This window comes from Rutidosis leptorrhynchoides, chromosome 9 (assembly GCF_046630445.1).
Source record: "Rutidosis leptorrhynchoides isolate AG116_Rl617_1_P2 chromosome 9, CSIRO_AGI_Rlap_v1, whole genome shotgun sequence".
Classification (NCBI taxonomy): Eukaryota; Viridiplantae; Streptophyta; class Magnoliopsida; order Asterales; family Asteraceae; genus Rutidosis; species Rutidosis leptorrhynchoides.
Window position 1 is genome coordinate 338,977,285 of NC_092341.1, and position 25,826 is coordinate 339,003,110.

The 25,826-nt window shown below is 32.6% G+C and overlaps 1 protein-coding gene across 2 annotated transcripts; it reads right to left on the reverse strand.

Annotated features, from left to right (window-relative positions):
- Nucleotides 1-884: 884 nt before the first annotated feature.
- Nucleotides 885-4,547, reverse strand: LOC139866169 (oxalate--CoA ligase-like). Of its 2 annotated transcripts, none has more exons than XM_071854315.1 (4): nucleotides 4,249-4,546; nucleotides 3,061-4,108; nucleotides 2,154-2,257; nucleotides 885-1,114 (listed from the first exon to the last, which is right to left on the reverse strand). In XM_071854315.1, the coding sequence occupies exons 1-4, from the start codon at nucleotides 4,441-4,443 to the stop codon at nucleotides 896-898; spliced, it is 1,566 nt and encodes a 521-aa protein (XP_071710416.1). In that variant the 5' UTR covers nucleotides 4,444-4,546; the 3' UTR covers nucleotides 885-895. The 2 variants fall into 2 exon arrangements, with proteins under 2 accessions (XP_071710416.1, XP_071710417.1); XM_071854316.1 differs by lacking the exon at nucleotides 885-1,114 and adding an exon at nucleotides 1,635-1,864 and having other exon boundaries at nucleotides 4,249-4,547.
- Nucleotides 4,548-25,826: the final 21,279 nt, after the last annotated feature.

Sequence of the window (25,826 nt, forward strand, 5' to 3'; positions counted from 1 at the left end):
CGGATTCTATGTTATAACATTATTTGCTACATGACAGACACAAAGAATGAGATCCAGTTTTCCAATTTAACCAAACAATATGTAAGGTATACTTGAAATATTTTCATCATATCATCATTAGAGGTGGTGCAACTTCAGATGGAATTTAAGCTCCAAACTTGGGAACTTTAGCAGTTGAAATACGTGTAAGGAAGTGTTCTGCTACAATCCTCCTTTGAATCTTCCCTGTAGCTGTTTTTGGTACAGAATCAGTGATGAAAACCTTCTTAGGAACCTTGAATGCAGCAAGATTTTTCTTGCAGAATCTCGACACCTCTTCCTCGTCAAGATTCGACCCCTCTCTTGGTATCACTGCACAATTTATCTGCCATATACCCAATTCAGTTTAGTTACTAATGTCATGAACAGTGAATACAAAATGATATATATATCCAAATGCATTTTTGATAAATCCAATTAAAAGTACTAAAATACCCTTAAATGATAGCTACACAGATTTTGATGTTAGAATTTTTATGAGGATATTTTAGGAAGAAAGCACCAAATATACGTGGATCTATCAAAACTGAATTTGGAGATATCATCTCCCATATGGAATGTATCACATTTCACTGTGTACAATATAACAAAGTCATGAAATTGGTGCTTAGTACCTCTTCACCATATTTGTCATTTCATATTCAACAAAAATATAACACGACCATAAACTCCTTTTTATCAGAAGTATAACAAGTACATAGAGACAAAATTCGAATTCTATGTTATAACATTATTTGCTACATGACAGACACAAAGAATGAGATCCAGTTTTCCAATTTAACCAAACAATATGTAAGGTATACTTGAAATATTTTCATCATATCATCATTAGAGGTGGTGCAACTTCAGATGGAATTTAAGCTCCAAACTTGGGAACTTTAGCAGTTGAAATACGTGTAAGGAAGTGTTCTGCTACAATCCTCCTTTGAATCTTCCCTGTAGCTGTTTTTGGTACAGAATCAGTGATGAAAACCTTCTTAGGAACCTTGAATGCAGCAAGATTTTTCTTGCAGAATCTCGACACCTCTTCCTCGTCAAGATTCGACCCCTCTCTTGGTATCACTGCACAATTTATCTGCCATATACCCAATTCAGTTTAGTTACTAATGTCATGAACAGTGAATACAAAATGATATATATATCCAAATGCATTTTTGATAAATCCAACTAAAAGTACTAAAATACCCTTAAATGATAGCTACACAGATTTTGATATTAGAAATTTTATGAGGATATTTTAGGAAGAAAGCACCAAATATACGTGGATCTATCAAAACTGAATTTGGAGATATCATCTCCCATATGGAATGTATCACATTTCACTGTGTACAATATAACAAAGTCATGAAATTGGTGCTTAGTACCTCTTCACCATATTTGTCATTTCATATTCAACAAAAATATAACACGACCATAAACTCCTTTTTATCAGAAGTATAACAAGTACATAGAGACAAAATTCGGATTCTATGTTATAACATTATTTGCTACATGACAGACACAAAGAATGAGATCCAGTTTTCCAATTTAACCAAACAATATGCAAGGTATACTTGAAATATTTTCATCATATCATCATTAGAGGTGGTGCAACTTCAGATGGAATTTAAGCTCCAAACTTGGGAACTTTAGCAGTTGAAATACGTGTAAGGAAGTGTTCTGCTACAATCCTCCTTTGAATCTTCCCTGTAGCTGTTTTTGGTACATAATCAGTGATGAAAACCTTCTTAGGAACCTTGAATGCAGCAAGATTTTTCTTGCAGAATCTCGACACCTCTTCCTCGTCAAGATTCGACCCCTCTCTTGGTATCACTGCACAATTTATCTGCCATATACCTAATTCAGTTTAGTTACTAATGTCATGAACAGTGAATACAAAATGATATATATATCCAAATGCATTTTTGATAAATCCAACTAAAAGTACTAAAATACCCTTAAATGATAGCTACACAGATTTTGATGTTAGAATTTTTATGAGGATATTTTAGGAAGAAAGCACCAAATATACGTGGATCTATCAAAACTGAATTTGGAGATATCATCTCCCATATGGAATGTATCACATTTCACTGTGTACAATATAACAAAGTCATGAAATTGGTGCTTAGTACCTCTTCACCATATTTGTCATCGGGCACACCAAAGCATACGGCTTGGGCCACGTCAGGGTGCGACAAGAGAACTGCATCCACCTCAATAGGTGATATCTTCTCCCCTATAATTAAAATTAAAATTTTAAATTAATACTTAAAGACAACTAACAAGTTGATCACACAGAAACCAATTCTTTACTAAAACTATGGGTCACTACTAATTAGTACAGTACTACTTACTTTAGTAGACACCATAAAAAAGCAAATAACAAATGAAGTCCGTGACTATTAAGCATAACTATTAAGTTGTATTATTTAATCATAACTATTAAGCATATCCGCATCTTATAACAAGTAAAATAAGTGATAAGTGATCTACTTTATAATAACATGTTACAATTTATAATAACATGTTACAAAGGGCAGTAGTCACAGCCATTAATTACTTTAATAATATTTTCTTTTTTTCAACAAGAATCCTGTGACTTGGTAGATATGGAGATCCCAAGTATATATAATATGGCATATTTCAGGTCTTTTCTTTACTTCCTTAAAGGCCCCACGTTACAAATTAACAGTCGACAAAAATAACCAAAAAACAGAGTTTGTTAATCGTCACCCAAATACACATAATAGTGACCCAAACATATTTGGCACTTGGTAACCTTGTAAAGTCACTTTAGAGTTTGCCATCTTATATTTTTCATAGTAAACTAATAATTCCTTTATGAGTTCCACAAACATAAAAACTTTAGAAATTCAAATATATAGTGAATGACCAATAATCGTAGCTATTATTCCGTGTTTAGAAAAATATTACAGTTTGAATTGTTAATGAAATAAAGTGATTTACAAACATAACTTAAGAGAATAATCTCGATATATATAAATATGCGAAATGAGGTAAATTTATAAAAGTATATACCTCCTCGGTTGATTAATTCCTTGATCCGGCCCACAAGATGCAAGTATCCATTAGAGTCGAAAAACCCGATATCACCAGTATGAAACCAACCGAACAAAAAAGCCGATTTGTTGGCTTCCGGGTTATTTTTATACCCACTCGTAACATTCGGGCCCCGAATACAAATCTCACCATTCGCCCCAGCCTTTTGCTCCACACCATTTTCGTCCAAAATTGCCATTTCTTGACCCACGGGTTTCCCAACCGACCCAGGAACATGTGGCCCGTTTTCAGGTAACGGGTTAGACGACATAAGATGTGTCGCTTCAGTCATCGCATACGCTTCCAAAACCGGAGCTCCAAACGCCTCCTCAAGCCGAGCCATAATGCTCGGGGCAAGCGACGCACTACAGCTACGAATAAATCTAAGGTTCGGGTACACGGGTTCTGGTTTTGATAAATGTCGATCCAAAATAATTTGGTGGATAGTGGGGACCGCAGTGTACCACGTAGCATTATATTTAATCATGTCTGGCCAAAAGGTGGTAGCAGAGAATCTGCCAGCTGCCGGCAAAGTCACGGCAGCTCCGGCACCGAGTGAACTCAGTAACCCGGCTAGTAAACCGTGAACGTGGAATAACGGAAGAACAATGACAGTCGAGTCGGACTCAGTGAGTTTATAAACCGATTTAATATTTTTGACCGATGAAAATAAATTTATTTGAGTCAGCGGAACCCCTTTCGGGCGACTAGTTGTTCCAGAAGTGTGAAGGAAAAGTGCCACGTCAGAGGGCTCGTTAATGATATTTTTCGCTGCTTCATCAGGATCCGATTCTGATGCTGTTGAGAGTTGGATACCTGATTCAACCTCGTGCAACGTGGCAGTCACGTGACGGATTCCGATTTTCGCGGCAGCTGATTCTGCAGCTGCGTTTCCTTCTTTTGCTGTTAGCAAAAGTTTAGAATCAGAATCCGATAAATAAAACTCGAATTCATCGGCCGTGTACGCTTGATTAAGCGGCGCCGCCGTCGCTCGTACTCTAATAACCGCCAAAAACATGATCACATACTGCAATTGTACAATTAAACGAAAATTGCATTAACTTATATTATAATTAAATTAAAGTTACAACGACGTCGTTTGGTTAAATTAAAGTTACAACGACGTCGTTTGGATATGAAATTATGAATTAATTGCATAATATGTACCTCGACGGTGTTTGGAAAAGTGAGTGCAACGACGTCGTTTGGTTTAACACCAGCGGTTACGAGAGAACTAGCAGCGTGTTCGATTAACTGATTGAGGCGAAGGTGAGTTATATCAAATTTGCCGGAAACGGAGATGGCACGGCGATCGGGAAAAGTATCGGCTATGTGTTTTAGTAGACCGGTTAAGGTTTCCATTTTTTTATTTGTAAAATAATTAATAATTAAATGAAAATTAAACAATGAAAAAGGGTTTTGAGAAGCAAAGATGAGGAAATAAAAGGGAGAGCAGAGGATGTAAATATATATAGAAGAGAGATGAAATTAGGGCGGCGAATAACCAACGTCAATTCGGGTATGTTGTTTCAGTCGTTTTGGACTTTTTGTTCGGTAGAGGTGTTAATTGGGGAAGGTTTGCCACGTGGATGATAGTTTCTGAATATACATGCTGTCTACGTCTACGTGGCCAAACTTTTTTCTACGGAGGAATAAAATTTAGAACGCTTCAAATAAGAAAGAAATAATTTAAGATTTTGATACTAAACAGTAAACACTCTATTAGGGTATCTTCGATAGCCGAGTTTACAAGTACTTATAAGAGTTTCAACTTATAAATTTAACTTTTAATAAGTTTATTTATTAATCATATCTATCTATACATCTATCTATACATTATTATAAAGCGTGTGCTATAAATCATACGTGTCATTTTCTCAATTAAACTTAATCAAATAATTCTACGTGTCATTCTCTTAATTAAATTAATCCTACATGTCATTTTATTATTAAATCGAATTAAATATTAAATAATCAAAGAAGGTAAAAAGCTTATTCATGGAAACAAAATTTTATTAAAAATATAAAGAGATAATATCTAAAAATATACTCCGTATATAAAGACTCTAATATACATTTAGGATAAACTTAAAATACATTTATTTAATTCTCTATTTATAAACTAAACAAAAATCATTTATTTAATTCTCTATTTATAAGCCAAATAAAAATGGATTAGAATTAGGATTACTTGTATTAAAATTAAATTTCTTTATATAATGATTTACTATTTTTTTTTTAAAAAAAAGTGATATAAATTACTTAATATACAGAGTATATCATATCATATACGGAGTACTTTCATATATAAACATAAAAACCAAAGAGCCAATGGCTTGGCGGTATCGAGGTCACCCTTACAACCTTGAGGTTGAGGGTTCGAGTCCTGCTTAGGACAATTCGTGGTGTATATATTCGAGTTAGATTTAGGTGGGTGTGTGAGTTTGCCTTTCAAAAAAAAAAATATATAAACATAAAAACTTATAAGTGTCCAAATTTTTTAATATATAAACCCGTAAATTATGGATGATTTTTAATTTGGTTAGCTTTAAAAATAAACATTCTAATTATAATTATATACTTGTACTATCTAATTGTATTATTATTATTATTATTATTATTATTATTATTATTATTATTAGTATTATTATTATTATTATTATTATTACTATTACTATTATTAATAATAATAATATTATATTATTACTATACCTATACCTATTTTTATTTTGGACAATTATAAATAATTCAAGATAACAGTAGCTTTTAACGTTAACATACCGACATATACGGAGTATATGTGATTTTCGTGCATATTCATAATGTTCGTGCTTTTTAAGGTTCATTGTGATTAAACTTTTAGTTATACTTATATTTAAAATTTTATCGGTTATTTCCATCTATTAATTGGATTACTAGATTTCCTAATTTAGTTTAATATATAAATTTCATTACCTAAAATATTATGTTATATTATAAAATAAATATTTCTTTATTAACATTATAATATTATTTATGAATGACATTTTATATAATATAAAATTAATTTACAGTTTTCACATAAATTTTAAAAATTATGTTAATATAATATTTGTAGAATATTATATAAACGCACGGGCTCATGTTTGTCAATTGAAGTTAAAATGGTTATTTGATAATCCTTAATGATATTAAGATATACGTCTGCTCTGGTTCGTTTAAGATTATGACATAATGTTTTTACTTTGTACTAAAAACATATACAATTAGAGATGTACATAAAATATTATTATTCGCGATCGATTTTAAAACAACTTTTTAGGGGTTCATGTTTGGTTTTTTATTGATTATTTGTCAATTGAAGTTAAAATGATTCCAACACACGGCTTCATAATCTATGCGTTAGTATTAAATACTAATGTTTTCGATACAAATGTTATCAGTAATAAAAGATTTTTTTATTGTAATTGTATTATACATTCGATAAGTATCAATATTGACATTATTTACTACTAATTTATATAAATGTCGTGCAACATACGGGCTCATAAAACTAGTTATTTAACATAGAACACAAAATAGAGCTTATTATATAAGAGGCTTTTGAAACTAGTAGCTTCATAAAAAAAGAGTTTATAAAAAATAAATAATAATATAACTTTTATTATATTAGTTTATATTTAATAATTTATTTATTTATATGTGAGTCGATGCACTTTGATCGTGACGTACAAAGTATTTTATTTGATTTATTTATTACTCCGTATTTTTTATTTGGTTATGTTGGATCATGCCTATTTATTTGGACGATTCTATGTACCCGGTTGTAGAAAATACAGAGTAGTTTTTTGGGCACCCATATCGATACTTCGATAGATAAAAAAAGAATATGTATGTACTCCGAAAATTATTAGCTCAACTTGTATGGATATTGAATAAGATTATACTCTCAGTTTTTACGACCACCCGAAATGTAATGGAAGTATCATGATAACGATAGCAGAAAATATACTAACAAAGATAATTAACTTATCGAAAAAGAATAAAACGAAATACATATGTTTTTTTTTTTTTTTTTTTTTTTTTTTGTGCAACAACTTATTAATAAATTTTTACACCCCAATTATCAAGGTTTCAAAAATTCGGTAGAAATTAATCGGTTCAGATTCTGAAAGGAGTAATCGACAATTCTGAATTAATTGTTGATTATTTGGATCGTACTTTACACATTTAAATGTAGAATTTCAAAAATATATGTGTAAATATAGAAGAAAATCATAAACATAAACATAAAGTTTAATGCGGATTAAGGATCGTGGCTAACAACAAAGACAAGATAATCCCTAAACATTCACGGTTTAACTTGGATTTATCGGTTCAAGATAGCAGACTACTTTCACGTTTCTTCAGAACATGCAAAAGCCTTTCAACTTTAATTCAATATCAATAATCAAAAATTGAATTATAAAACAAAGCTAGGGTTGTTTATATATACGACTAGAATAATTTAGAAAATGAAATAAATAAAGAATGGAAATCCTTATTCAAAAATAACTTAAACTAACTAGGAAGTAAATCAAACTCTTCTTTCGTTTGCTTATTCTCTACGTCAAGCTGAACGTACACCCATCTTGAATCTTGTAGAACCATTCATCTTATATGCATCACTCTCCCCTTTTTTGAAAAAACCCGTCCTTGAGTCTAAAAAAACAGTTGAGAAATTACCCTCTAGCTCGTTCTTGTCTTCAAATTTCTCATACTCTTGTATGATCTTTTCAGTGTATCTCATTGATAACCTTCCCTTATCATTGCGAATAAAACTCTTGTACTTCTAACCTTCAAATACTTGAACCGAAAAAGCATAATAGGCTGAAAAAATTTGTTCCTTTTGGTTGCTTTCACCAGTCAATATAGCACCTTGGAGAATCGCACCATAAACAACAATTTTCTCTTCTTTAATTTCAGAAAAAGGAAAAAATTCCTCAAAAATACTCATCCTCGAGTCTGTCTTACCGATGACCGATGATCAATGATCCCGAAGGCGACCACGTGAGATTCACTCTGCCCTCTTATATGAAATGTCCCGTTCATATTGATTATAAACGTTCCATATTAATTGATTTCGTTGCGAGGTTTTGACATCTATATGAGACGTTTTTCAAAGACTACATTCGTTTTTAAAACAAACTATAACCTTTATTTTATCGACAAGGTTAAAAGGACACCACCTAGATTATCAGAAATGATAATCTAAAAATATCACACTTACACACTACCAATACATATTGGTTTACAATATTAATATGTTACAACAAAGTAAATTTCGAATGCAGTTTTAAACAATATTATACAAGCATGCTGACTCCAAATCTTGTCCACATATTAGCATGCAACAGCGGAAGCTCTTAATAATCACCTGAGAATAAACATGCTTTAAACGTCAACAAAAATGTTGGTGAGTTATAGGTTTAACCTTTATATTTATCAAATTGTAATAATAGACCACAAGATTTCATATTTCAATATACATCTCATACATAGAGATAAAAATCATTCATATGGTGAACACCTGGTAACCGACATTAACAAGATGCATATAAGAATATCCCCATCATTCCGGGACATCCATCGGACATGATATAAAAACTCGAAGTACTAAAGCATCCGCTACAACGGAAGGGGTTTGTTGGGCTCAATAGGTCTATCTTTAGGATTCGCGTTAATTAGTAGACTGGTTTACTAATTCTTAGGTTACCAAGTAAAAGGGGCATATTCGGCTTCGATCGTTCAACCATAGAAAGTAGTTTCATGTACTTGTGTCTATTTTGTAAAACATTTATAAAGCTGCATGTATTCTCATCCCAAAAATATTAGATTTTAAAAGTGGGACTATAACTCACTTTCACATATTTTTACTTCGTCGGGAAGTAAGACTTGGCCACTAGTCGATTCACGAACCTATAACAAATATGTACATATATATCAAAGTATGTTCAAAATATATTTACAACATTTTTAATACGTTTTAATGTTTTAATTTTATTAAGTCAGCTGTTCTCGTTAGTAACCTACAACTAGTTGTCCACAGTTAGATGTACAGAAATAAAGCAATATATATTATCTCGAATCAATCCACGACCTCGTGTATACAAGCCTCAGGCTAGATCACAACTCAAAGTATATATAATATTTTGGAATCAACCTCAACCCTGTATAGCTAACTCCAACATTACTGCATATAGAGTGTCTATGGTTGTTCCGAAATATATATATATATAGATGGGTCGATATGATATGTCAAAACATTGTATTCGTGTCTATGGTATCCCAAGATTACATAATATATTAGAATACATGTATAATACTATATGAGTTAGCTAGGATATGATTAATATAGATTTGTTACCAATTTTCACGTAGCTACAACAAGAAAAATTATCCAATCTTGTTTTACCCATAACTTCTTCGTTTTAAATCCGTTTTGAGTGATTCAAGTTGCTATGGTTTCATATTGAACTTAAGTTTATGAATCTAAACAGAAAAAGTATAAGTTTATTGTCGGAAATACAGGTTACAAGTCGTTTTTGTAAAGGTAGTCATTTCAGTCGAAAGAACGACGTCTAGATGACCATTTTGGAAAACATACTTCCACTTTGAGTTTAACAATGATTTTTGTGACGACCCGGAAATTTCCGACCAAATTTAAACTTTAATCTTTATATATTCTCGACACGATAAGCAAAGTTTATAAGTTGAATCTCAAGAATTTTAAACTGTGTTCATACATTCAATTAACCTCGACCAAATTCCAACGATTCACGAACCATTAAATGAACGTATATAATTATATATATATATGTGTATATATTATAACTTGAAAATATCAACAAAGTATTAGACGTATAATACTTTACATGAACTTAATTATTTCAAAATATCTTTAGAATAATTATCGATGGAATTAAAAGATAATATCAAAATATTGGAATATCAGATACATTGAATTATGATTTCGAGTCTCTATTGAGAGGTCCACTTTGATTTAGAAAACCTTTCCTTTTTAACGGTATCCGGAATATTTGGTAAAAGTGATTTACAAAAGTGTCATTAACAAGAGTTAGTCAAAAGTTTGTAATCATTTCCGTTTAAATTTCAAAAGTATACTTTACTTTGATTAACTCGTGTCCCTTGATAAATCAACTATTTAGTTTTCATATTAAAAACATTATTTGGTAAAATAACTACTATTATTTAAAACGAGTTAAATTATATAAAACGAACTTTGAAATGTAATTGGTTTTGAAAGACTAAATATTATATCATTAGATAAATATTTCAAACATATATATTATGTACAAATTTACAATTCTAAATAAAAATATATATATATATATATATATATATATATATATATATATATATATTAACTTAGTCATAAAACGTCCTGATTTAAACTAATATATTTTGACAAACAACGAGCCACTGATTTATAGAAGCAAATGACCACAACGCTCAATTTTATAAGTTACATTTATTATAAGGTAATTTATTGTTGAGTAAGTCAAATTATTAATAAAGGTACATGTCGCGTAACGTAAAAGGCTAGTTTTCTAAATGTACGAGAGTGCGTTCGAAAAACCGAAAGTAGTACATGAGTCGAGTGACAACATACGAGTCATTTGAGCAAAAATTACATTTTTACTATGCACGTAAATATTATATTATATATAATTAATTATATAAATTAAATATATTATATATTAAATATTATTATTAATCGTCGGCAGCCTTAATTATTTGAGTGTGAGCTGGAATCCATAAGCTTTCAATTGCAGAGCCCTCTCCTTATAAACCTTCACAATTATGAAGTAATGAAAATCAAATTTAGCTGTAAAGCTCGATCACACTCATTTTATGATTTACAAACTAAATCTCTCTCTATAACCTATATTACTCCGTAAATGTTTATTTATTTATATTATTATGATTATTATTAAGAGTAAAATTATTATTATTATTAGTAGTATTATTATTCAGATAAATATTAATATTAGGAGTACTATTATTATTAGTTTTACACATAAAATACTACGACGAGGTCATGAGCGAGTTATTTTTCAAAACGGATTTTATGAGCTGGATGAGGCTAAGGAAATTATGGGTTATAGCTATGGAGGTAATGGGTATGGTTCATGGGTATGCCCGTGAGGTCAATTTAGTGTTTATCATCTCCGTTGCGTCTACGTTCCTTTCCTGCAATATTGAATCTCAATATTGATACGTAAGCATTTATAATTTAATTTTTACATATTAATAGTGTATCCCTGACTAGTGCTCGAGAATATAGGATTATGTATGCTTGTACTTTTGATATCGCCCTTAGATAGGTTATGTTGAATCTTGAATTAGTTACTTATGCGGTTGAGATAAGGTATAAGATATGCATGTCGTTGGAAAGCTAGCGAAAAATTAAGAACTTTTCATTTAGATATCGAATGGTTTTGATGAACAGATTAGAAGTTATAGTCAATTGAATTTTTGTAAAAATGATTATTATTATCGTCGTTATTATCGTCGTTCTAGTTTTTATCTACTTATTATTATTATTATTATTATTATTATTATTATTATTATTATTATTATTATTATTATTATTATTATTATTATTATTATTATATTATTATTATTATTATTATTACTAATATCATTATTATTATGATCATTATTATTATCATTATCCACAGAAAGTATTATCATTAAAAATTGTTATTTTATTATTATTACTACCGTTATTGTCGTTAAAGTTATAATTAATATTATTATTATTAAAATAGTTATTAGTATTAATATTATCATAATATTTATTATTATTAGTATTATTATAATTAAAACTAATATTGGTAACACTTAAATTATTATGATTACTATTATTATTATTAAAATGAACGCGATATAAAAGATAATTAAAAGCTATCAAATGAATCAATTAGGAAATAATGAGTATGATTATCATGATGAAATTAAAATATTGTAAGATATGAATTTAGATAAAATTATTGTACTTATTATTTTATCATTACTATTATTATTAAAAGTATTGATAATATTAAAACTATCATCTTAATAAAAATTATTATTTTAATAAAAAATGTCATTGTTTTTATAAAAGATCATTATTATTATCATTTTAAATAAAATTATTATTTTAAAGTAATATTAAAAAGTATCGTAAATATGAATGTTATCATAATTAGAATTATCGTTTTATCATAATGTCATCTTAGTAATTATAAATATTGATATTTTTATAATAATAATTATTATTACAAAATAATACAACTTTTACTTACTATTATTATAGATATTAGTTTATCAAATAAATATGCGATACAAACATATTTTACTACGTGTAATAAATTATTTTAGTAATACCTATCATATTATCTTTATGATATTAAATGAACTCTATAAATTTTATTACTTAATATATATAAAAGTATATTTTATTATATAAATTTTAATATAAAATTTTATTTATTAATAAATGAATTATATTATTTACTCTAATAAATCTTTTAAAAATATTTAAATATATAAAATGACGATATTTAAAATATATTATAATCATGTATAAATTTTGGAAATCATTTTGAGTCAAATTGACTTTTGTTGACTTTTGTATATTAGTCTCGAGCATTAGTATTGTGGTACACTATGACCTGACCTAATTGTTAGACAAATATTGACCAACATATAAATATATATAATTAATTTAGGTTCGTGAATCCGAGGCCAACCTTGTACTTGTTCAATGACGTTATATGTATTTTTACTACGAAATACAATAAGTGAGTTTCATTTACCTTTTTACCCTTTATATTTTTGGGCTGAGAATACATGCGCAACTTTTATAACTGTTTTACGAAATAGACACAAGTAATCGAAATTACGTTCTATGGTTGAATGATCGAAACTGAATATGCCCCTTTTTATTAAGTCTGGTAATCTAAGAATTAGGGAACAGACACCCTAATTGACGCGAACTCTAAAGATAGATCTATCGGGCCCAACAAGCCCCATCCAAAGTACCGGATGCTTTAGTACTTCGAAATTTATATCATGTCCGAAGGAGGATCCCGGAACGATGGGGATATTCTTATATGCATATTGTGAATGTCGGTTACCAGGTGTTGAATCCATATGAATGATATTTTTGTCTCTATGCATGGGACGTATGATTATGAGAAATGGAAGTATGAAATCTTGTGGTCTATTAAAATTATGAAATGATTCTTTATGATAAACTAATGAACTCACCAACCTTTTGGTTGACACTTTAAAGCATGTTTATTCTCAGGTACGAAAGAAATCTTCCGCTGTGCATTAGCTCATATTAGAGATATTACTTGGAGTCATTCATGACATATTTCAAAAGATGTTGCATTCGAGTCGTTGAGTTCATCAAGATTATTATTAAGTCAATTATATTTGGATATATTATGAAATGCTTTACATGCCTGTCAACTGTCGATGTAACGAAAATTTGTCTTTTAAAAACGAATGCAATGTTTGTAAAATTTATCATATAGAGGTCAATTACCTCGCGATGTAATCAACTGTTGTGAATCGTTTGTAATCGATATGGACTTCGTCCGAATGGATTAGGACGGGTCTCTACAATTTTCGGATATAGTTTCATGTTCATAAGAAAAATCATTTTCCCAGAAAAACAACTTTTAAATCAAAGTTTATCATAGTTTTTAATTAACTAACCCAAAACCGCCTGCGGTGTTACTACGACGGCGTATATCCGGTTTTACGGTGTTTTTCATGTTTTCAGGTTTTAAATCATTAAGTTAGCATATCATATAGATATAGAACATGTGTTTAGTTGATTTTAAAAGTCAAGTTAGAAGGATTAACTTTTGTTTGCGAACAAGTTTAGAATTAACTAAACTATGTTCTAGTGATTACAAGTTTAAACCTTCGAATATGGTAGCTTTATATATATGAATCGAATGATGTTATGAACATTATTACTACCTCAGGTTTTGTGGATAAACCTACTGTAAATGAGAAAAATAGATCTAGTTTCAAAGGATCTTTGGATGGCTTGAAAGTTCTTGAAGCAAAATCATGACATGAAAACAAGTTCAAATAAGATTTCCACTCGAAATAAGATTGTTAAAGTTATAGAAATTGAATCAAAGTTTGAATATGAGTATTACCTTATATTAGAAAGATATCTTACTATAAATAAGAAATATTTCTTGAGGTTGTATGATCACTCAAAGTGGATTTGCAAGGTTGGAAGTAAGCTAGCAAACTTGGAAGTGTTGTTGGTGTGTTCTTGAGTAGTTGATTTATAACTTGGTTTATGTATGGATTTATGAACTAGATTGAGCTAGATTTTGTTGAAGATGATGAAGAACACTTAGAACAAAGGAAGAACACTTGAGAGAGAGAGAGAGAGAGTAATTTGATTCAAGAAAATTGCAAAGTGAATGTGTTTGTGAGATCCCTCATTCACGTGAACTTAGACTCTCCATATAGGCTCCATTAGTTTGTAATTTTGTGAGATATTTCATGCTAGATGTTAAATGATGGTTCCCACATGGTTAGGTGACTCACATGGGCTGCTAAGAGCTGATCATTGGAGTGTATATATCAATAGTAAATACGTTTAGAAGCTGTGTATTGTATGAGTACAAATACGAGTGCATATGAGTAGAATTGTTGATGAAAATGAATGAGGATGTAATTGTAAGCATTTTTGTTAAGTAGAAGTACTTTGATAAGTGTCTTGAAGTCTTTCAAAAGTGTATGAATACATATTAAAACACTACATGTATATACATTTTAACTGAGTCGTTAAGTCATCGTTAGTCGTTACATGTAAGTGTTGTTTTGAAACCTTTAGGTTAACGATCTTGTTAAATGTTGTTAACCCATTGTTTATTATATCAAATGAGATGTTAAGTTATTTTATAATCATGATAATATGATGTATTAATATATCTTAATATGATATATATACAGTTAAATATTGTTACAACGATAATCGTTACATATATGTCTCGTTTCGAAATCATTAAGTTAGTAGTCTTGTTTTTACATATGTAGTTCATTGTTAATACACTTAATGACATGTTTACTTATCATTTATCATGATTAAACATAGTGTATCAATATCTTATTATGATTCATATGTATTTAGTAAGACGTTGTTATAACGATAATCGTTATATATATCGTTTTCGAGTTTCTTAAATCAGTGGTCTCATTTTTATGTATAACTCATTGTTAAAATACCTAATGAGATAATTACTTATCAAAATATCATGTTAACTATATATATAACCATATATATGTCATCATATAGTTTTTACAAGTTTTAACGTTCGTGAATCACCGGTCAACTTGGGTGGTCAATTGTCTATATGAACCCTATTTCAATTAATCACGTCTTAACAAGTTTGATTGCTTAACATGTTGGAAACACTTAATCGTGTAATTATCAAATTCAATTAATATATATAAACATGGAAAAGTTCGGGTCACTACAGTACCTATCCGTTAAATAAATTTCGTCCCGAAATTTTAAGAAGTTGGAGGTGTTGACGTATCTTCTGAAAATAAGTGCGGGTATTTCTTCTTCATCTGATCTTCTCGTTCTCAGGTGAAATCAGGTCCTCTACGAGCATTCCATCGAACCTTAACAATTGGTATCTTGTTTTGCTTAAGTCTTTTAACCTCACGATCCATTATTTCGACGGGTTCTTCGATGAATTGAAGTTTTTCGTTGATTTGGATTTCGTCTAACGGAATAGTGAGATCTTCTTTAGCAAAACATTTCTTCAAATTCGAGACATGGAAAGTGTTGTGTACAGCCGCGAGTTGTTGAGGTAATTCAAGTCGGTAAGCTACTGGTCCGACGCGATCAATAACCTTGAATGGTCCAATATACCTTGGGTTTAATTTTCCTCGTTTACCAAATCGAACAACGCCTTTCCAAGGTGCAACTTTAAGCATGACCATCTCTCCAATTTCAAATTCTATATCTTTTCTTTTAATGTCAGCGTAGCTCTTTTGTCTACTTTGGGCGGTTTTCAACCGTTGTTGAATTTGGATGATCTTCTCGGTAGTTTCTTGTATTATCTCCGGACCTGTAATCTGTCTATCCCCCACTTCACTCCAACAAATCGGAGACCTGCACTTTCTACCATAGAGTGCTTCAAACGGCGCCATCTCAATGCTTGAATGGTAGCTATTGTTGTAGGAAAATTCTGCTAACGGAAGGTGTCGATCCCAACTGTTTTCGAAATCAATAATACATGCTCGTAGCATGTCTTCAAGCGTTTGTATCGTTCTTTTGCTCTGCCCATCAGTTTGTGGATGATAAGCAGTACTCATGTCTAGACGAGTTCCTAATGCTTGCTGTAATGTCTGCCAGAGTCTTGAAATAAAACTGCCATCCCTATCAGAGATAATAGAGATTGGTATTCCATGTCTGGAGACGACTTCCTTCAAATACAATCGTGTTAACTTCTCCATCTTATCATCTTCTCTTATTGGAAGGAAGTGTGCTGATTTGGTGAGACGATCAACTATTACCCAAATAGTATCAAAACCACTTGCAGTCCTTGGCAATTTAGTGATGAAATCCATGGTAATGTTTTCCCATTTCCATTCCAGGATTTCGGGTTGTTGAAGTAGACCTGATGGTTTCTGATGCTCCGCTTTGAGCTTAGAACACGTCAAACATTCTCCTACGTATTTAGCAACATCGGCTTTCATACCCGGCCACCAAAAATGTTTCTTGAAATCCTTGTACATCTTCCCCGTTCCAGGATGTATTGAGTATCTGGTTTTATGAGCTTCTCTAAGTACCATTTCTCTCATATCTCCAAATTTTGGTACCCAAATTCTTTCAGCCCTATACCGGGTTCCGTCTTCCCGAATATTAAGATGTTTCTCCGATCCTTTGGGTATTTCATCCTTTAAATTTCCCTCTTTTAAAACTCCTTGTTGCGCCTCCTTTATTTGAGTAGTAAGGTTATTGTGAATCATTATTTTTATAGCTTTTACTCGAATGGATTCTCTGTCCTTTCTGCTCAAAGCGTTGGCTACCACATTCGCCTTCCCCGGGTGGTAACGAATCTTAAAGTCATAATCATTTAACAATTCAATCCACCTGCGCTGCCTCATGTTCAGTTGTTTCTGATTAAATATGTATTGAAGACTTTTGTGGTCGGTATATTTAATACTTTTGACCCCATATAAGTAGTGCCTCCAAGTCTTTAATGCAAAAACAACCGCGCCTAATTTCAAATCATGCGTCGTATAATTCTGCTCGTGAATCTTCAATTGTCTAGACGCATAAGCAATTACCTTTGTTCGTTGCATTAATACACAACCGAGACCTTGCTTTGAAGCGTCACAATATATCACAAAATCATCATTCCCTTCAGGTAATGACAATATAGTTGCCGTAGTTAACTTTTTCTTTAGCAATTGAAACGCTTTCTCTTGCTCATCCTTCCATTCAAATTTTCTCCCTTTATGCGTTAATGCAGTCAAGGGTTTTGCTATTCTAGAAAAATCTTAGATGAACCTTCTGTAGTAACCAGCTAGTCCTAAAAATTGGCGTATATGCTTCGGAGTTTTCGGGGTTTCCCATTTTTCAACGGTTTCAATCTTTGCTGGATCCACCTAAATACCTTCTTTATTCACTATGTGACTAAGGAATTGAACTTCTTCCAACCAAAATGCACACTTTGAAAACTTAGCGTACAGTTTTTCTTTTCTCAGCAACTCTAGCACTTTTCTTAAATTTTCTTCGTGCTCTTAATCATTCTTCGAGTAAATAAGTATGTCATCGATGAAAACAATGACAAACTTGTCAAGATATGGCCCACACATTCGGTTCATGAGGTTCATGAACACAGCTGGTGCGTTCGTTAATCCAAACGGCATAACCATAAACTCGTAATGACCGTAACACGTCCTAAAAGCAGTCTTTGGAATATCATCCTCCTTCACCCGCATTTGATGATACCCAGAACGTAAATCAATCTTCGAATAAACCGACGAGCCTTGTAGTTGATCAAATAAGTCGTCGATTCTCGGTAGTGGGTAGCGGTTCTTGATGGTAAGTTTGTTCAACTCTCGGTAGTCGATATATAACCTAAATGTACCATCCTTCTTCTTGACAAACAAAACAGGAGCTCCGCACGGTGATGTGCTTGGTCGAATGAAACCACGCTCTAAAAGTTCTTGTAATTGGCTCTGAAGTTCCTTCATTTCTCTAGGTGCGAGTCTGTATGGAGCACGAGCTATTGGTGCAGCTCCCGGTACAAGGTCTATTTGAAATTCAACGGATCGGTGTGGAGGTAGTCCCGATAATTCTTTCAGAAATACATCGGAAAATTCTTTTGCGACGGGAACATCATTGATGTTCTTTTCTTCGGAATTGACTTTCTCAACGTGTGCTAGCACAGCATACCAACCTTTTCTTATTAGTTTTTGTGCCTTTAGGTTACTAATAAGATTTAACTTCGCATTGCTCTTTTCTCCGTACACCATTAAGGGTTTTCCTTTTTCTCGTATAATGCGAATTGAATTTGTATAACAAACGATCTCTGCTTTCACTTCTTTCAACCAGTCCATACCGATTATCACATTAAAACTCCCTAACTCCACTGGTATCAAGTCAATCTTAAATATTTTGCTAACCAGTTTAATTTCTCGATTTCGACATATATTATCTTCTGTAATTAATTTACCATTTGCTAATTCGAGTAAAAATTTATTATTCAAGGGCGTCGGTGAGCAACGTAGTTTAGCACAAAAATCTCTACTCATATAGCTTCTATCCGCACCCGAATCAAATAAAACATAAGCAGATTTATTGTCAATGAGAAACGTACCCGTAACAAGCTCCGGGTCTTCCTGCGCTTCTACCGTATTAATATTGAAAACTCTTCCGCGGCCCTGCCCATTAGTGTCATAACCCGTCCTTAACCATAAGAACGTGTTAAATAACGTATGATTTCATTGCGAGGTATTGACCTCTATATGCGACATTTTTAAAAGAAAAACTGCATATATTATACATTACAAACCATGATTCTTATTTTTGTTACAAGCTTTGGACAACATAAAAATGATTATCGTTTAGCGATAATCTTCGACTTACAAACTTTACATATAATGATAACAACACGGTTTCTAGCATATTTTACAACACAGATCCTCGGGTATGCAGTTTTATTTTTGACACAAATATGCGTACGCAAGATCCTGCTCAAATTCAACATTATGCAGCGGAAGCTTTAGTAATCTCCTGAGAATAGACATGTTTTAAAAGGTCAACATAAAGTTGGTGAGATATAGGTTTAGTGCCGGCAGCAATATATATATATAGACCACAAGATTTCGTATATAAACAGTTTAATAAAAATATTCTAAGTGGTTGAGCACTTGGTAACCATACTTAACATTTAATCACGTCGCATATTCCCTTTAATATGAAATCTTACTACACCGTACCAAGTGTAGTCACAAAACGAAGTACTGTGCAACCGTTGAATACTGGTCGTCCAGTCCGGTTGGGGTTGTCAGGCCCGATAGATCTATCAACAGGATTCGCGTTTACAATACCGCTGTAAATAACAGTTACCAAGCTACAGGGAAGTATGCCAGTGGTACAACTCAACGTAGAATATATTTTTCAGTTACTTGTGTCCATATCGTAAAACATAAAATACATGTATTCTCATCCCGAAATATTTAGAGTTTAAAAGTGGGACTATATACTCACGTTCGTCTTGAAGATATATATATTTTTGACTTGGTCTTCCGGTTGATATCACGAACCTATCCATATATAATATATCAATACCTTTTCTTTTTAAACAAACGTCTCATATATATACTTGTTATACTTTTAATACTTTGAATAATTCCTTAGTCCGTAGTTAGCATTTCGTTGTTAGTAATTCAATTTTAATGGTTCATTTGTAGATGTTTAATATACCCGCAATGAAATAAATAAAACCCCCAACGAAATAAATAAAACCCCATCGTATATGTATTGGTCGAGATTAATCTTGACCCACGGTACCGGTGTTGTCAAATGACGTGTTGCGTACATAAAGTACCGGTGTTGTCAAATGACGTGTTGCGTACAAACATGGGATCTTATGATTAATCTTCTCGTATTGTTTATGGGTGATCCTGAACCATATAAAATTGAATTATAAGTACATATATATAAAATATCATGTTATCTTAGAAAGATGTGATTTTATTTAATTTTTCCCAATTAATCCCGAAGTTAAACAAGTCTTGGATAACCAATTTTGTTTCGGTCATAGTTTCTTCGTTACAAATCCGTTTTCGTTGATTCAACTTGCCATCTCCTTGGATCGAGTTCCTCTTTAAGACTATGAACTGAAAATACCTTGGTTTGTATTCAAAATCACACGGCATAGGTGAAACTTTAGTGAAACTTATGAAGTTAAACATTTTCCTTTATGTAAACAACCTTAAATGATTATTTTTCTAAAAATACTTATACTTTGAATTAAATCATGAAATTTTTATGTGTTATCATATTCATAGTAAAAATAATTTTTCCAGAAAATAAACCTCCAATTCAAAGTTTAAGATGGTTTTTAATTATCCAACCCAAAACAGCCCCCGGTTGCACTTCGACGTCGTAAATTCAGTTTTTAAGGTGTTCTTTGAAAAACCAAGTTATACCTTGTTAAATTAGCATATATTTATGATATATTACAGGTCTTGAAGTATTTTAAAAGTTAAGTTAGAAGGATCTATTTAGTTTGCAAACAAGTTTGAAAACATTCAAACTATGTTCTTGTTGTTAAAATTTTATACCACAAAATAAGATAGCTATATATATATGAATCGAATAAGGTTATGAACATAGATTCTACCTCAAGTTCCTTGGACAAGGTTGCTGTAAAAGAGGAGTAAAAAGCTAGAACCAAAAGGGTGATGGAATTGGATGAAAGATTGGAAGTAAGTTTGTGTTCTTGGAAGGATTTCTTGAAGTGTTTTTGTATGGTTTTCTTATGGTGATTAAGTAAGGTTTTTGAAGCTAAATGATGGGGAAAATGCTTGGAGATGATCAAGTATGAAGTTAAGAGTATTTTGAGAGAGAAATGAAAGTGTAAGTATGAGAAAATGGGGTGAAGAAATGGTGTGCATGCATAAAAACGTTTTTAGGTTATAAAGGAAAAAAAAGATACCTAACTTTGTTTTCTTGCTAAATAATTCATGCTACTTGACAAATGGTTGGTTCCACATGTTTCTTAATCATTTAAGGCTGCTAAGGAGCAGATTTTTATTGGTATATACCAATAGTAAATACATCTAGAAGCTGCGTATGATACGGGTACATATACCCTAGATATACGTGTAGAAATCTTTGAGAAAACGGAACGAGGATTCAAATATAGCTATCTTTTGTAAATATACTTATATTGTTTTATGTATGTAAGCCCTTTAAAAGTGATAAAATACATATCTATACGATGCATGTATAAGTATTATAGGTTATAAGTATTTATGTCGAAGAACGTTACGTATAGTTATCGTTTTGAAAACTTAAGTTAGTAGTTTCAAAATATACTTATAACTCATTGTTATTAGTACCCAATGAGATGTTAAACATCCTTAGATCATGTTAAATATATATAAATACATATATATACATAAACGTATAATTATCGTATGTTATATAGTTCGTGATATCATCGGTCAAATTGAACTGTCAAACGTTGTGTAAAACTCTTTTCGAAGACATAAGTCTCAACAATTTGGATTGCTTGTCATGTTGGTAAGGTTTAATTTATGTAAATATTAATCTTATAAATATAGAATGATCGAAAAAGTGCGGGTCATTACAGTACCTACCCGTTAAATAAATTTCGTCCCGAAATTTTAAAATTGTACCTATTTTGCGTCATCGGGAAACAAGTGTGGATACTTTTGTTTCATCTGATCCTCCTGTTCCCACGTAAACTCGGGACCTCTTCGAGCATTCCAACAAACCTTAACGATCGGTATGTTGCTCTGCTTGAGCTGTTTAACTTCACGGTCCATGATTTCGATTGGTTCTTCGACGAATTGTAGTTTCTCGTCGACATGGATTTCTTCAAGAGGAATGGTGAGGTCTTCCTTTGCAAGACACTTCTTAAGGTTCGAGACGTGAAAGGTATTATGTACTCCGGCGAGTTGTTGCGGTAACTCGAGTCGATAAGCTACCGGTCCAATGCGTTCGATGATCTTGAACGGGCCTAGATATCTTGGGTTCAGTTTATCCCTTTTTCCAAAACGTATCACACCTTTCCAAGGTGACACCTTTAGCATAACCATGTCACCGATCTGAAACTCTAATGGTTTCCTTCGGACATCGGCGTAGCTCTTTTGGCGACTACGGGCTGTTTTCAATCTCTCATTGATTTGTACTATCTTCTCAGTCGTTTCGTGTATGATCTCGGGACCAGTTAAATGTCGATCTCCTACTTCATTCCAACAGATAGGAGATCTACACTTCCTTCCATACAATGCTTCGAATGGTGCAGCTTTAATGCTCGCATGATAACTATTATTATACGAGAATTCTGCTAACGGTAAATACTTATCCCATCCGTTTCCAAAATCGATCACACATGCCCTGAGCATGTCTTCAAGAGTCTGAATTGTTCTTTCACTCTGCCCGTCGGTTTGCGGATGATATGCGGTACTCATATCCAGACGAGTTCCTAGTGCCTCCTGTAGTGATTGCCAGAACTTTGAGGTAAATCTACTATTACGATCAGATATAATGGAAATAGGTATTCCATGCCTTGAAACAACTTCCTTTATATACAATCGTAATAGTTTCTCCATTCTATCCGTTTCCTTTATAGGCAAGAAATGTGCAGACTTGGTGAGACGATCAACAATCACCCAAATGGTGTCATAACCCCAGGCAGTCTTTGGTAACTTCGTGATGAAATCCATGGTAATACCATCCCATTTCCATTCTGGGATTTCTGGTTGTTGAAGTAACCCTGACGGCTTCTGGTGTTCTGCTTTGACATTGGAACAAGTTAAACACTCCCCAACATATGTTGCTACGTCTGTCTTTAAATTAGGCCACCAATAATGTGTCTTAAGATCTTGATACATCTTTCCAACTCCAGGATGTATCGAGTATCTTGTCTTATGTGCCTCATTCAATATCAACTTCCTTAATCCACCCAACTTCAGTACCCAAATACGATTTGCAAAATATCGAATTCCGTCTTCCCGTATAACGAGTTGCTTCTCATACTTCTTCATTATTTCATTTCTTATGTTTTCTTTATTGAGTGCTTCTTGTTGAACCTCTTTGATTTGTGAGTTGAGATTCATGCGAATTTTTATGTTCATTGCTCGAACTCGGATTGGTTCTCGTTCCTTTCTGCTTAGAGCATCGGCCACCACGTTCGCCTTCCCGGGATGATAACGAATTTCACAATCATAGTCGTTTATCAGCTCGACCCACCTACGTTGCCTCATGTTCAGCTGTTTTTGATCGAAAATATGTTGAAGGCTTTTATGATCAGTAAACACAGTGCATTTAACCCCATACAAGTAGTGTCTCCATATCTTCAATGCAAACACAACTGCTCCCAATTCTAGATCATGCGTCGTATAATTCCGCTCGTGAATCTTCAATTGTCGGGATGCGTATGCAATAACTCTCTTCCGTTGCATAAGAACGCAACCAAAACCTTGTCGTGAAGCGTCACAATATATTTCAAAATCATCGTTCCCTTCTGGTAACGATAAAATAGGCACCGTAGTTAACTCCTTCTTCAGTAATTGAAATGCGTTCTCCTGCTCCGAGGTCCATTCATATTTCTTCCCTTTTTGCGTTAATGCTGTCAACGGCTTAGCTATTCGGGAAAAATCTTGAATAAACCTTCTATAATAACCGGCTAAACCCAAAAATTGGCGTATCTGCGTTGGTGTCTTAGGAGTCTCCCATTTTTCAATGGCTTCAATTTTTGCTGGATCAACCTGAATTCCTTTGCTACTAACAACGTGGCCAAGAAATTGCACTTCTTTCAACCAGAAAGCACATTTAAAAAATTTAGCATATAGCTGTTCTTTTCTTAACAACTCTAATATCAACCTTACATGCTGCTCATGCTCTTGCTCACTCTTGGAATAGATAAGAATATCATCAATGAAAACGATAACAAACTTATCTAAATATGGACTACAAACTCGATTCATGAGGTCCATGAATACAGCTGGCGCATTCGTCAATCCAAACGGCATAACCAAAAATTCGTAATGACCGTAGCGTGTCCGAAAAGTAGTTTTCGGTATATCTTCTTCTTTGACACGTAATTGATGATAGCCCGATCTTAGGTCAATTTTCGAGTACACACATGATCCTTGGAGTTGATCAAATAAGTCGTCAATTCTCGGTAGTGGATACCGATTCTTGATAGTTAACTTATTTAATTCACGATAATCTATACACATTCGGAAAGATCCGTCTTTCTTCTTGACGAATAAAATTGGAGCTCCCCACGGTGAAGTACTTGGTCGTATGAATCCACGATCCAGTAATTCTTTTAACTGACTCTGAAGTTCTTTTAACTCGGACGGTGCAAGTCTATATGGAGCACGGGCAACCGGTGCAGCTCCTGGTACAAGATCTATTTGAAATTCTACAGATCTAAATGGAGGTAATCCCGGCAACTCTTCCGGAAATACTTCAGGAAAATCTCTTGCCACAGGCACGTCATTGATGCACTTCTCTTTTTCTTTCTTTTCGACTTTATTAACATGTGCTAAGATAGCATAGCACCCTTTCTTCAAGCACTTTTGAGCTTTCAAATAACTAATGAGTTTTAGCTTTGATTTACCCTTCTCTCCATAAATCATTACTGGCGTTTTATCCTTACGAGGAATGCAAATTGCCTTCTTGGGGCACACAACTTCAGCTCCTATTTTGGACATCCAGTCCATGCCGATTATTACATCAAAACTTTCTAATTCTACGGGTATCAAATCAATCTTAAATGTTTCTCCGGCTAAATTTATTTTACAATCACGGCAAATTTTATCGGCTTTAATTAGTTTACCATTAGCTAACTCAATCATGTACTTAGCATCTAGAGGTAATGATGAACAATTCAATTTAGCGTGAAAGTCTCTACACACGTAACTTCTATCAGCACCAGTATCAAATATAATAGATGCGGATAAGTTATTAATGGTAAACGTACCCGTAACAAGCTCCGGGTCTTCACATGCCTCTCTAGCATTAATAACAAATGCTCTCCCACGTGCAGGTCCGATATTCTTCTCTGGATTCGGGCACTGGCTCTTATAGTGACCTTGTTTTCCACACCCAAAACAAGTAATGGTAGCCAAAGCAGTTCTATTTGCATTGGTGGCAGGAGTCTTGGTACCATTTGTATTTGTAACGAGAGCCCTACAATCTTCAGCAAGATGACCCTTTCGATTACATTTGTTGCATACCACATTACAGTAACCAGAGTGATGTTTGTGGCATCGGTTGCATAAAGGATTTTGTCCTTTATAACCAAAGCTTAAACCACTACCCGCACCTTGCGTGTTTTCTTGTTTCTTAAAAGATTGTTGTTGGTTACCTCGATCATAATTTCCATTCCACTTTCTTTTGTTACCTGATACCTTCACATCAGTATTGGATACTTTCTTATCCATGA

What these genes read in the sequence shown, in the direction of transcription:
- LOC139866169 (XM_071854315.1), bottom strand. Translation starts at nt 4,443, where the DNA reads ATGGAAACCTTAACCGGTCTACTAAAACACATAGCCGATACTTTTCCC. An exon ending in CTTTTCCAAACACCGTCGAG is followed by an intron (nt 4,109 to 4,248) that starts GTACATATTATG and finishes GTACAATTGCAG; the next exon opens with TATGTGATCATGTTTTTGGC. An exon ending in GGAATTAATCAACCGAGGAG is followed by an intron (nt 2,258 to 3,060) that starts GTATATACTTTT and finishes TTTTAATTATAG; the next exon opens with GGGAGAAGATATCACCTATT.